At 44.6% G+C, this 13,125-nt stretch overlaps 1 protein-coding gene across 5 annotated transcripts in view; it reads right to left on the reverse strand.

Moving 5' to 3' along the window:
• NCAM1 (neural cell adhesion molecule 1) overlaps positions 1–13,125 on the reverse strand; it is a 393,444-nt gene that overhangs the window by 71,225 nt on the left and 309,094 nt on the right. For all 5 annotated transcript variants that reach the window (XM_040426883.1, XM_040426916.1, XM_040426902.1 and 2 more), the window contains exon 9: positions 10,018–10,168. In XM_040426883.1, the coding sequence (XP_040282817.1) occupies positions 10,018–10,168 (151 nt within the window). The remainder of the gene's footprint in view (positions 1–10,017; positions 10,169–13,125) is intronic.

The raw sequence follows: 13,125 nt of genomic DNA on the forward strand, positions 1-13,125 counted from the left end.
AGATGACGGTTTGATTGGCATCTATTTTGGGGTGCATATGACTTTTTGATTGCTTGCTATTACACTTTTTGTGACGTAAGATGACAAAAAATGGCTTTTTTTACACCGTTTTTATTTTTATTTTTTTACGGTGGTCATCTGAGGGGTTAGATCATGTGATATTTTTATAGAGCCGGGCGATACGGACGCGGCGATACCTAATATGTATACTTTTTTTTTATTTATGTAAGTTTTACACAATGATTTCATTTTTGAAACAAAAAAAATCATGTTTTAGTGTTTCCATAGTCTAAGAGCCATAGTTTTTTCAGTTTTTGGGCGATTATCTTGGGTAGGGTATGATTTTTGCGGGATGAGATGACGGTTTGATTGTTACAATTTTGGCGTACATGCGACTTTTTTGATCACTTTTATTACCTTTTTTGGGAAGTAAGGTGGGCAAAATTTCAATTTCATCATAGTTTTTTATTTTTTATTTTTATGGTGTTCACCGTTCGGGTAAAGTAACATGACCGTTTTATAGATCAGGTCGTTACGGACGCGGCGATACCAAACATGTGTAGGGAATTTTATTTTTTTCATTTTTTATCAGTGATAAATGTGTTTTTTGATTTTTACTTTTTTTTCACTTTTATTCACTTTTTTTTGACCCAGACCCACTTGGTTCTTGAAGATCCAGTGGGTCTGATGTCTGAATAATACAGTACAGTACAATATATATTGTTCTGTACTGTATTTTACTTACACTGAACAGATCTATGCCATTCAGCACAGATCTGTTCAGCACCATGGACAGCAGGACGCCTGAGAGGCGTCCTGTTGCCATGGGAATCTTCCCCGTCTGCTCAGTACTGCTCAGAACTTCGCAGACGGGGAAGGGTAAGGAGGGGATCTCTCGGGGGGCTCTCTGGGGGCTCTCTCCCTCCCCATCGGGGGGCTGCAAAGGCACAGCAGCCCCCCGATGGGAGAGGGAGGGAGCTCCCTGCGCTGTTAACCTTTTCCATACAGCGGTCCGTACGGACCGCTGTATGGAAAGGGTTAAACGGCTGACATCGCATCGCAGATGTCAGCCGTTTATACCAGGGTGCCAGCAATGTGCTGGCACCCTGGTATCCCCACTAGACACCAACGATTATACAAGGGGAGGCGGGCGGGGGATCGCGATCCCGCCTGCCGCACCGCCCGCCTCCCGCACCGCCCACACCGCCCGCAACCCTCCCCCTGCACCTCCCGCCACCATAAAAATCATTCGGGGGTGCAGGGGGGGGTAAATAAAACTTTTTTTATGGCATATAAAGTTTCTGATCCCTGCGGTCAGGGACTGCGGGGACCAGAAACTTCAGAAATCGCAGCAAACCGCAGGTCTGAATTGACCTGCGGTTTGCCGCGATCGCCGACATGGGGGGGTCACGGGACCCCCCCGCGCATTTAGCCTAGGTGCCTGCTCGATGATTTGAGCAGGCACCGGGTTCCGATCACTGCCAGCCGCACGGCAGTGATCGAAAATACACAGGGCGTACATGTACGCCCTGTGTCCTTAAGTACCAGGGCACAAGGGCGTACCTGTACGCCCTATGTCCTTAAGAGGTTAAATATCTGACTCCCCACACTCATGATCAGATTTATGTAAATGAGTATTGCAGCTATCTATTCATAAATAGTTGTACCTTACAGTGAACTTTTATTATTTTTTATTTCCTAATACTGTATATATATATATATATATATATATATATATATATGCTATAGCTAATTTTCTCACTGGTTCAAGAGTTTTCATTCTTTGCTGGCAATGTGCATGTTCCTAAGTTTAAGAATATAGGCCCAGGTCCAGGTGATAGACTATGGCAGAGATGAGGGAGAGTAGACACACAATACAAAACTGCTGCTCTTACAGAGGATTTAGGAAACCTGATACAAAGGACTGAGGAAGGACTGTCTAAAGCAATCAATCAGGTTCATATCCCAAAGTGATTCTGCAAAACAGGGGCTGGAATTTTAAATGTCACACCTTTTCCCTTGCATTCAATTAGATAGATCTTTCACTGTATTTACTAGTATCAGGCTGGGTGATTGGATGAGAAGAAGATAATGCTCTATTAACTGCAAAATGGATGACCGCAATTGCAACTCTCAAAGGAAGAGCAGTACTGGAGCATAAACCACTGCTCCAACACATGGAATGGTAAATAAGACAACCATGAGAGCAGATGATGTATGGGCATGTGTAAGGTTTTATTATTTGGGTGGAGAGTCAATATAAATATATTTTATGTCGTAAACCACTGCAGGAGGACAGCAGTAACAGACCACTTCTGCCATTACAAGATGCAATATAACGAGGCATAAAGCATGTTTATACTGTAAGCTTTCTTACTCTTCACATACTTCATCTAACCACAAGCTCATTCTGAGCAGCAGCATGAAACAAAATCTAAGTTCAGCAGTGCAGAAAGTACATGGCGCTCCCACAGCACGAAAGCACATTAAAATTAGACCTATTGTCTGCAAAACATAATCATGCAAAGTCAACGTTCCCTCATCCTCCTACCTTATACATTATACTCTGAATATGCTGCTACTCCTTACTATACAATCAGCAAGTTGTGATATAATATTCATATGTACCTTGCTTTATGTAGCCTGTGGAGCTGGAAGTGGTCCCTTAAAGAAGCACTCCAGCAAATGTCTACCTATATAGCGCTGCATAGGCTACTACTAAAGAATAATGTAGAGGCTCTTGTGCATGCCTGGTGTAACTGATGTGCAATTGTTGGGTTGTCTGCCATCTTGATTAAATTTTCCCATCGGATATTGTTCCTCTAATACAACCAAAATTTGCCATCATGCCTCTGGTTTTGCGGAGAGGATGGAATCACATAACACTAAGGACAACCAGTGATAGATCAGTGACATAGAACTGTGGCCCACTAACTTACACTGCAGGGTCTATGTGTATTCCTATGTGATGCAGCTTCAGCCTGTCTCCCCTGCCTCCTGTTTGTGATTCTCCCAAGAAGGAGGAGAGCCGTGTGAAGCTGGATCCCATAGGAAAATGCTGAGGATTCTATAGATAGTACAGACAGTCACTGTGAGCCATGGGAGTTGTATGTACTAGGGTTGTCACATCACAAATACCATAATTTGGACTGCAATACTGATACTAAGTGCAGTATTATGATTCTCATTACCAAAACAATACTTTGCTATGGTATGAATGAGATATGTTTGTTGTGGTTTCCTGTACATGTTCAGGTGCTTGATTTTGCGGGAAAACTGCTGTATTGCTCATAAAACCGTGTGACCATTCTAAATCTAACAACTCAGTAGTTGTTTTTTTGGGATGAAACAGCTTTTTTGTGGCAAAATCAAGCAGCTAGATAACACTGCACAATCAGTTAGAAAACCACAACAAACATAACTTGGAACAGTTAGTGTGTGAGGTACATTATAGGGTTACTTACAATTAATGTGAGCCACATGAAGGACCAAAGTGATAAAACCACGTGCCTCACATTAATAGTAACCGACCCCATTAAGTACCTTCTCACATAATGGGCTACACGGGGTAATGTGCGAGATACATGATGGGTTTACTTAGAATTAACGTGAGACACATGGTGATATTCATTTTGAACCTCTACATGCCTCACATTAATAGTAAATAACCTCATCATGCACTCTCTCGCCCCTGCTGTATCCTGGGTTCCTGTAAACGGATCAGTCCCCATTTACTTACATTGTAAGTCAGGACGGATCCGTTTGGCTCCGCATCGCCAGGCAGCGTTTGGTGTCCGCCTCCAGAGCGGAATGGAGGCGGAATGGAGCCAAACTGATGCATTCTGAACGGATCCTTATCCATTCAGAATGCATTGGGGCTAAACTGATCCGTTTGGGGCCGCTTGTGAGAGTCTTGAAACGGATCTCACAGGCGGACCCAGAAACAGCAGTGTGAAAGTAGCCTAAGCCGAAGTGTACTGATGATGTGGACAAAGCACAATGTCCATGAAAAGTGGCGGGGGCGCCATGCAGACCAAAGGGTAAGACGTTATATTGATACAGCCACTCAGGCGTGATGAAGGCAGTTTTCTCTTTGGCAGCCTCCGTTAAGGGCACCTGCCAGTACCCTTTCGTGAGGTCCAAAACAGAAAAATACCGGGCTTGTCCTAACCTCTCGATGAGCTCATCCACCCAGGCCATGGGATACGCATCAAAGTTTTCGAAAGTCGTTACAAAACCGCAACGTCCCGTCCGGCTTGGGTATCAATACAATAGCACTGGCCTATTCACCTTTTGACTCCTCAATGACGTCTAGCTGCAACATTAACTGCACCTCCTCCGATATGGCTTGTCGCCGAGCCTCGGGTACCCAGTATGGTTTTAATCAGACTTTTGCCTGAGGCTCAGTGACAATGTCATGCTGGATTATAAAGTGCGTCCAGGGAGGTCTGAGAACATAACATGTTCCGACAAACGAACTCCCTGGCCTCCTGAGTCTGTTTAGAGGAGAGGCTGTCAGCAATTTTTACTGTGCCAGCCGCCTCTCTTGCATCAGACAGACGGGCAGGTACCTCTTCTTCTAGAAAACCCGGCCGCGGGCTGTCTTCTGTACAGGTTTCCCTATCTTTCCATGGTTTGAGTAAATTTACATGGTAAGCCTGACCCAGCTTTCGCCGCCCTGGCTGGTGTACCTTGTAGTTTACATCTCCAATTTTCTCGAGTACCTCGTAGGGCCCCTGTCACCTAGCCAGGAACTTACTGTCCACGGTCGGCACCAGAACCAAAACCCGATCACCCGGGTAAAAGATCCGAAACAGAGCCTGCCGATTATAGACTCGACTCTGGGCTCGCTGAGCTGCCTCCATATGCTACCTAACAATAGGCTACACTGTATCCGATCTTGCATCTGGGTAGCGTACTCAATTACACTTTTATGTGGAGTGGGTTGTTGTTCCCACACCTCTTTGGCCACGTCCAAGAGACCGCGAGGGTGTCTGCCATATAGCAGTTCGAAGGGCGAGAACCCAGTAGAGTACCTCTCGCACTGCGAACATGAGATAGGGTAGAAGGAGGTCCCAGTCCTTACCATCTTTAGACACTACATTTTTCAGCATATTTTTTAATGTTTGGTTAAACCGTTCTACCAGACCGTCCATTTGCGGATGGTAAACGGACGTCCGCTGTTGTTTTATGTGCAGCAACTTAGAGTTCCCTCATCACCTTGGACATAAAAGGGGTCCCTTGGTCGGTCAGAACCTCTTTAGATAGTCCCACTCGGGAAAACATTTCCATTAACTCCTTAGCTATGAGTTTGGCCAAGGTATGTCGCAGTGGCACCGCCTCCGGGTTCCGAGTGGCGTAGTCTAGAATGACTAAGATGTGTTGATGCCCTCTGGCGGACTTCGGTACTGGGCTTATGAGGTCCATAACTATTTGGTCAAACGGTACTTCGATAATCGGGAGAGGTACTAGGGGACTATGGAAATGTGGCTGGGGGCTAGTTATCTGGCAGGTCGGGCAAGACTTACAAAACTCTTCCACTTCTTTGAATAAGCTGGGTCAGTAAAACCGCTGTAGAATACGATCCTGAGTTTTCTGCAGCCCCAGGTGACCCCCAAGAACATGTTGGTGGGCTAGATGTAACACAAGCTTGCGATAAGCCTTGGGGACCACCAACTGTTCAATAGGCTCACCCCATAGTTGGTTTACCCAATACAACATATCTTGATGAACCACAAAATGGGGAAACACTGACTCTGCCCCAGGTTGTTGAGGTTCACCATCTACTATTAACACATTTTGCCAGGCGCGGGATAGGATTGGGTCCCGACGTTGGGCGGTACCAAAATTATCCCCGGAGACATTGAATTCTGCCAATTCAGGACCCGGTGTCCCCCTCCATCACACCCGGTTGTCTCTCCCTCTGCCACCGAAGTGGTGGTCACACCTACCGCTGGCCCTTCGGTCTCAGGTTCCCAGAGTTATGGTCTCCCCCCTGAGCCGGGCCACTCTGCTGGGGTTACCCCTATCTCAGGGTATCAGTCACTCTCATAGCAGGCCACAGTGCCAGGAAGCCCGGGAAGTCTCTCCATATTATAAGTTCGTAGTGTAAATTTAGGGCAACTGCCACTTCGTGAGTCCATCTGCCAGCCCCTGTGGTTAGAGACACCAGGGCGGTGAGATAGTCTTTTAAGTCTCCATTGATGCATATGACCCCGACATTCCGGCCAGTATACTCCGCTGACCGTACCAGGGGAGCCATTACTAGGGACACCAGACTCCCTAAGTCCAGCAGAGCCTGCGCTGGAGTGTCTCCTACCTCCACCTGGCACAGGTGGTTTAGAGTTTTTGGGGTACCTGGTGCACACAGCTTCCTGGCATATAGCGACTGACGGTAGCCATAGTTAGTATCCATGGGTTCCACCTGATGGGGACAGTCAGCTCTTACATGACCCGGCTCCTGACACCGCCAGCAGACTATCTGAGCCAGGTCCATAGAGGATACACCCCGGGTGGGTTTGGTTGGTACAAGTCGCCGGGTCTGTGATGGAGATTTATGGGGTTTGTCTGCCCCCCTCCCAAAAGAACCCCTGTAACAGTCTTAGTAGCCTCGTAGTGCTCCACCATTTCTAGGGTGTTGCCAGGAGACACCTGGTCGATCCAGTGCTGGAGAGGGGATGGCAGGGCCCTACAGAACATATCAGCCAATAGTCTATCCAGAATAGCCGTGGGACTCAGTACATCAGGCTGTATCCACTTTTGCAAGAGGTGGAGTAAGTCATAATACTGGGTCCTCACAGGCTCAGCCGGCTTAAACCCCCACTGATGTACCCGCTGGGCCCGGAGCAACACAATCACCACCAGTCTTGCCAAAATCTCACCCTTTACTTTTTGGTAGTCGGCCGCTTGATCGTCCGGCAAGTCGAAATACACCCGCTGGGAATCAGACGCCCGGAATGGAGCGACGACCTCAGCCCACTGATCCCAGGGTAGCTTTTCCCAGATGGCCACTTTCTCATACATCGCCAGGTAGGTTTCGATGTCGTCTGCGGGGGTCATCTTAGGAATATGCTTTCCGGGCATCGTGGATGCTCGGGGTTGCTCCTGCTGTCTGCAAAGCCATCACGTGTTGTAGCAGCAACTGGTTAGTCTCCTGCTGCTTATTAGCCTCGCGTTGCTGCAGGTTTGTCTCTCACTGCTGCAGATTAGCCTCCATGAGGGCCTTCACAACAGCCTCCATTTTGTCGTGGGGCACTGGTTGTAATACAGCCAGTTTAATGTATGACATACAACCGTGCCTGAAAAATGCAGAAACCAAAAATATCGGAATTCATGCCAGCCTCACTGCTCATGCTCGCATCCTCCATCCATTGTGGGGTTTCGCTCTGGTAGATAGGGTAAGCGGGCGCAGTACAGAGGTAAAAGACAAGCAACTCAAAACGTCAGTGTTTATTCACACTTGAGGCAATTGCACAAAACAGCACATAACTTTGCAGTCTTGGTGTTAATTCACACACAATTGAAAGTTCATATAACACTATAACACAAGTCACCTTGCTGGCAGTTCTGCCTCCAGTTGTCCATTAGCAGGCTTTAGGGGGCCTGTTTCCCCAGCATGCGGTTCTCAGCCCTCCAGCACGGCACAAAGCCTCAGATCCCAAAAACATCTCTGCTGAGCCCAGCTGCCTATTTAAGGACAGCCAGGTGCTGCCAAAACCGAGACCGGCACTTAAACTCCGGTCCAGTATTTTCCTCCCGCACATGCTGGGAGGAAAATACCTGCCTTGCCAGACACAACCCATATATACACACACACACTGCATCTGTTATGGAGTATAATAGATGCAGTGGACACAGGTATGTAGTATACCCAGCAGTGTACTGATATGTGAGGTATGGTGTGTATATATATATATATATATATATATATATAGTACATCCAGCAGTGTCCTGATATGTGAGGTACGAGCTGTAATTTTTACCTCATACCTCACATATCAGTACACTGCTATCCAAGAACGGGTAGTAGGAGGGGCTATGAATGAGGCATGGGGGCCCAATTTAGATTCTTGCTATGGGGCCCAGTGACTACTATGTACACCCCTGTATAATACTCTGGTGTCGTGCTTAGTGCAGGGTCTGAAGGCGCGGTGTATGACACAGGGAATCATGGGACACCAAAGGGAATTCCTGTGAAATGTCCTGTCCCCTCAGGGCCTGCACCTGTGTCTCTGCTATAAGAAATAGTTTTCCTCAGGTTCATGACTGACAGAGTTCTTAAATTAAAGTTTTGGCATAATCCACTCTGCCCCCATAGGGCAGAGGGGACCTATCTCCTAGACCAGTGCTCTCCAAACTTTCTTATTCATTACTCAAAACTGCTTATCAGAAAGTACTTACTTTACCCAATAAAATCACTGGAAAATTTTCCCAATTAGGCTTCATGCACACTGCTGTTGTGCAGCCGTTCCATGCATTGGGGACCGCAATTTGCGGTCACCAATGCACAGGCAACATCCGTGCGGCAGCCGGGACGAATCGAGACCCATTCAACTTGAATGGGTCCGTGATCCGTCCGCACCGCAAAAATTTAGAACATGTTCTATTTTTTTGTGGTGCAGAGGCACGGACAGAAACACTACAGAAGCACTCCGTAGTGCTTCCATGCCTCCGATCCGCACCGCAGCTCCAGATTGTGGACCCATTCAAGTGAATCATGCGCCCTCTGAGACCTGGCCAAACAAATGGGGACCTCCACATGTGGTGTTGCTTTATCCTGATCGCCTGGAACCACATGTGATATACCTTGGGCTTCCCTTTTGTATATATCAATATAGCCAGTCTCTTTATGTAGTCTAGCATCTTTGGTGTATAAAAACTTCTGGCCCCTCCATCCTTTCCATACGGACCCCCTGAGGAACCCAAGTTGGGGGAAACGCGTTGGGGTAAAAGGGAAAAACCTTAAAGATTAGGGCCTACTAGGGCAAACTAGGATAGGTACGAGGACGGAGAGGCTCCACCATTAGGAGTTGTCTCCGGGCTAGGGGAGAAACAGGGTTTCTATAGGGAAAATCATCCCATTGAGGAGTTCCCCCTTTCTCCCCTTTTCTCTACACTATTCATAGCCATTGTTTTTCTATATTTTCTTTTCTTTTTTTTTGCATCTTTACTATGTACTTACCTATTGATTAGGGTTGTGACAGCCATTACCGTGACCTGCTAGGTCAGGTTCCCCCACCCCCCCTTTCATTTTTTTTTTAACTGATTCTAATAAAATTGTGATTTTTGGCACTTTTTTTTATTTAGTTTCTTTCTAGATATATGGGACCCATTGATATCCTTTTGTATATCTGCATATGTTGATCAAGGGTTTTTCGATTTGCATCAACATCCCTTTAAAATTATCATTTACTGTATGGTAATTTTGTAAGGTATTTCATTTATTATTTTTGCACCTATTCTCCGTTCTGGTCTGTGCTCACAGTCCATACAGCTTTCTTATTTCCTGTGATGTCAAAGCAACAACAGGGGCAGTAATAAGGGCGTGTTAGTAGTCAGGTGGGAGACACTATAAACTAGCTGGGCAATGTTAGGGGCGGTGCTGGAGCTGTGGCAGAGAAAGGAGAAGTGCATCATAGGTTTGGTTGGATACAACAGGAAGTGCTACATAAAGGATGGAAACCAACCTGAGTGATTTGAGAGTATGGTTAATACGGGTCAGGAGAGTCCAAATTGAAAAAGTATGTGAAAGATGTACATGAGGCAAGCAACTGTATGAGCATATCTGTCAAAAACCATAGTGGTTCCAGAAAACTGCTTAAAGTTAATTTAAATGTCCTTTTTTAATAATTGTGTAATGCGGTGTAAAAAAATAAAATAAATGGGTAACGTACCCAAGTTTATGAATAACTGTACTAGACCAATGTAATTGTTATGGCGGAAAACAAATCTGAACGTTGGGATAGTATAATATAAATCTATTAGTATTCTGGGCTAAAAAAAAACAAGAGGTCTTACACTGCACTTCAAAGTACATAGCTCGGGTGTCCTGGCCGATGGTGTTGCTGGCAACACAGAAGTATTCTCCGGCATCAGTGTACTGGATGTCCTTCAGGGTAAGAGAAGACATCCTGATGTGCCCCTGAACCACGATACGTCCATCCAGGGTCTGCAGAAAGGAGAAAAACTGTATCAATACACAGAAGCATTACTGAATGTCAATATATGTCCCAGATCTATGGTAAACCTTATTAATAACTGGTATTCCTCCAGTGTTGGGTTACCACATCATTAATGGCAAAACTTCTTTATTGATATCATTATACTATGATGTTAATGACTATTTAGGTTCAGTGGAGCCACTTTTGGAAAAAAGCTGGTGTCACTGCTCACAGACAGCAGCACTCCCTAGGCTCTAATGGTTATTGCCAAAGAACGTAAACCTCCTCTTTCCAGTTTGTGTCTGGGGTTATATTTCTTCTTTATTATTTCAGCAATGAAATTCGCTGACATTGTCAACATCTGCATCAAGTTCTGAAGCTTCTCCACCAGTTTATGAACCTTTTTTTAGAAGCACCTTAAAGAGAGGCTTCTGAAAAATAATTTAAATGGGCAGCAAGGTGGCTTACAGCACTGGGGCTCTGGGTTCTAATCCACCCAAGGATAACATATGCACGCAGTTTGTATTTTCTCCATGGGTTTGCATGGGTTTCCTCTACACTTCAGAAACATACTGATATGTTATTAGATCACTATAATATTGGCATGAATGAGTGTATAAGATAGGAAAATTAAAGGAAGAAACTCATATAAGTGATAATATGCCCTGTACGGCGCTTCAGAATATGTTGACGCTTTATATGCAACAGAAATAAAGCGGGTGATCTTATTTTAATGAAAAAGTTATAAGGTTATAAGAAACAGGGGTGATATTATAGCTAATTACTGGAGAAATGTGTATTAGGGTGCAAATGATTAGTGGGCAGTAGTAAACCAATCAAAAACTTCCAGAAATGGTTGTCAAAATTAACACTGCGGCCAGGTTAGTTTTACGTACTATTTCACCTTATTAGTTTTCCAAGTCATTCATTCCACAGCAGAATACATGCACAATTCTATGAGAATGAGGGCAAGGCATCATCTAATCATTTTTGCCTTATATAGACAATGGGAGGAATTTATCAACCCCCCATGAGGCATAAAGGTTGTCAAAAAGTAGCAGATTTTTGCACATGCACCTTTTATGCAACACCCAGCACTTCAAAAGTGGGTATAGCCTGGGTGGAGCTTAACTGAAATGGGCTGGCCTACTAATGCCCACTTAATTTACCAGAATATGCCCCAGCCCCCACTCAGTGTATTCACCACAAAATGCTTCATCTCCATCCCCACATCACTCTTCAACAGTCCCAATCCAAGCAACATACTGCCTGTCCAAACCAACACTGTGTGAGAGGGCATTCATACAAACTATAACTGTTGTGTAACCTGCAAATTATTACACTACAGAGCAGTAAGAACAAGGAAACAAATGTCGGCCCAGGTCTAAGTGGACTTACTAGAATTCCATGTCTAATGACAGAAACCAATTATTTTAGTATAGATTCTGAGAAGTTTCAATGATCTTGCTTTTTATGTTGTTTATATTGCCACAATTTTGCCTGTAGAAAAAAAAAGGTCAGTACCCACTTGCAGAAGAATATGGCAGAGTAGGAGTTGCTCGAACTATAGTACTAGAAAAGTGAAACAACCCAAAGGAAAGTTTACTTTCCAAACCTAAAGGCAGTCCTTACATTATCACACAACCAGTTGGGACCCCTACTCCTGGTCTGAAAAAATATAGATCCATTTGATGGCCACACTAAGAAAAAATACACCTTACATGAAATGAATTGAGACCAATTCCAACTTAACCAGAGCCATAATGTTATGCCGACGCCAAGCTACATTTAAAGTATATTACCACAGGCTATAATATTTGAAGGCTACACCGAGACGGAAGGCATAAAACAGTAATCTCCCCTAATTAAGAAGTGGAAGATATTATGTGCTTCTGAGTGGTCAATCTGCTTTTCCTCTACCCAATTCTAATTACAACATCCGGATGCTATAAAGGTGCCGTCAACAGGCAAATGACTGTAAACAATTTAACAATTTAATCTAATTATACCTTAAACTAATGTACTGAAACCATTCTGAAATGGAAAGCAATTGCAAATTACATTTTATGGGCTCCTGAATTGGGGAGTAATTGACAGTCATATGTTCTGGTTCCTTTAAGCGTCTTCTGAGCTTATCATAAAAGCAAAGCAGATCCTGGAAAAAATATGTTGCTGAAAGTATAAATGCAGTCTCAGATTTATAGTCTCAATACTAGGTAAACCTCTGCGGCAATAAATCCCTGGCAGGGATGCTAACTGGCTGGGTAAAGCTCAGGTGACTTTGTGATGCTTCCTTGCAATAATCTAGTTGCTGAGTTTAGGACACATGCACTTCAGGATTTTCCTCCATTGTGATGGACCCAATTATAAGTCAGTGGGGTTCATGGGTCACTATTTGGATATGTCACAAAGCACAATGGCGTGTTAGAAACAGAAGACATGATGCCAGCTTCCAACTTAAAGGTAGGAAGGGGCACTTTATACTTATTTGCCCCTTTGATTGTTACTAGCGGAGACCATTTAATGGATGCAATTGCGGACCCTGTCTTAGACCTACAATGTTGTTAGATTCTGATGTTGCCAATCTAATGCAAGGATGGACCTACTACAAAGCAACTGCTATGAAGTCCATCTGAGGAGCCCAACTGCATTGTTGAAGGAGCCTCGAAAGTGAGGAGCAGTTATTGATCAATGTGCTTCTAACGCTGGAAAAGTGTTTGACCCATTTCCAAGTTTCTATATGCACCCAAATTGTTACACCATTGATTTCCTATCTATAGAGGCTGCCAGATATACAGGGTGGGCCATTTATATGGATACACCTTAATAAAATGGGAATGGTTGGTGATATTAACTTCCTGTTTGTGGCACATTAGTATATGTAAGGGGGGAAATTTTCAAGATGGGTGGTGACCATGGCGGACATTTTGAAGTCGGCCATTTTGAAGCCAACTTGTGTTCTTTC

This window comes from Bufo bufo, chromosome 1, assembly GCF_905171765.1.
Source record: "Bufo bufo chromosome 1, aBufBuf1.1, whole genome shotgun sequence".
NCBI lineage: Eukaryota > Metazoa > Chordata > Amphibia > Anura > Bufonidae > Bufo > Bufo bufo.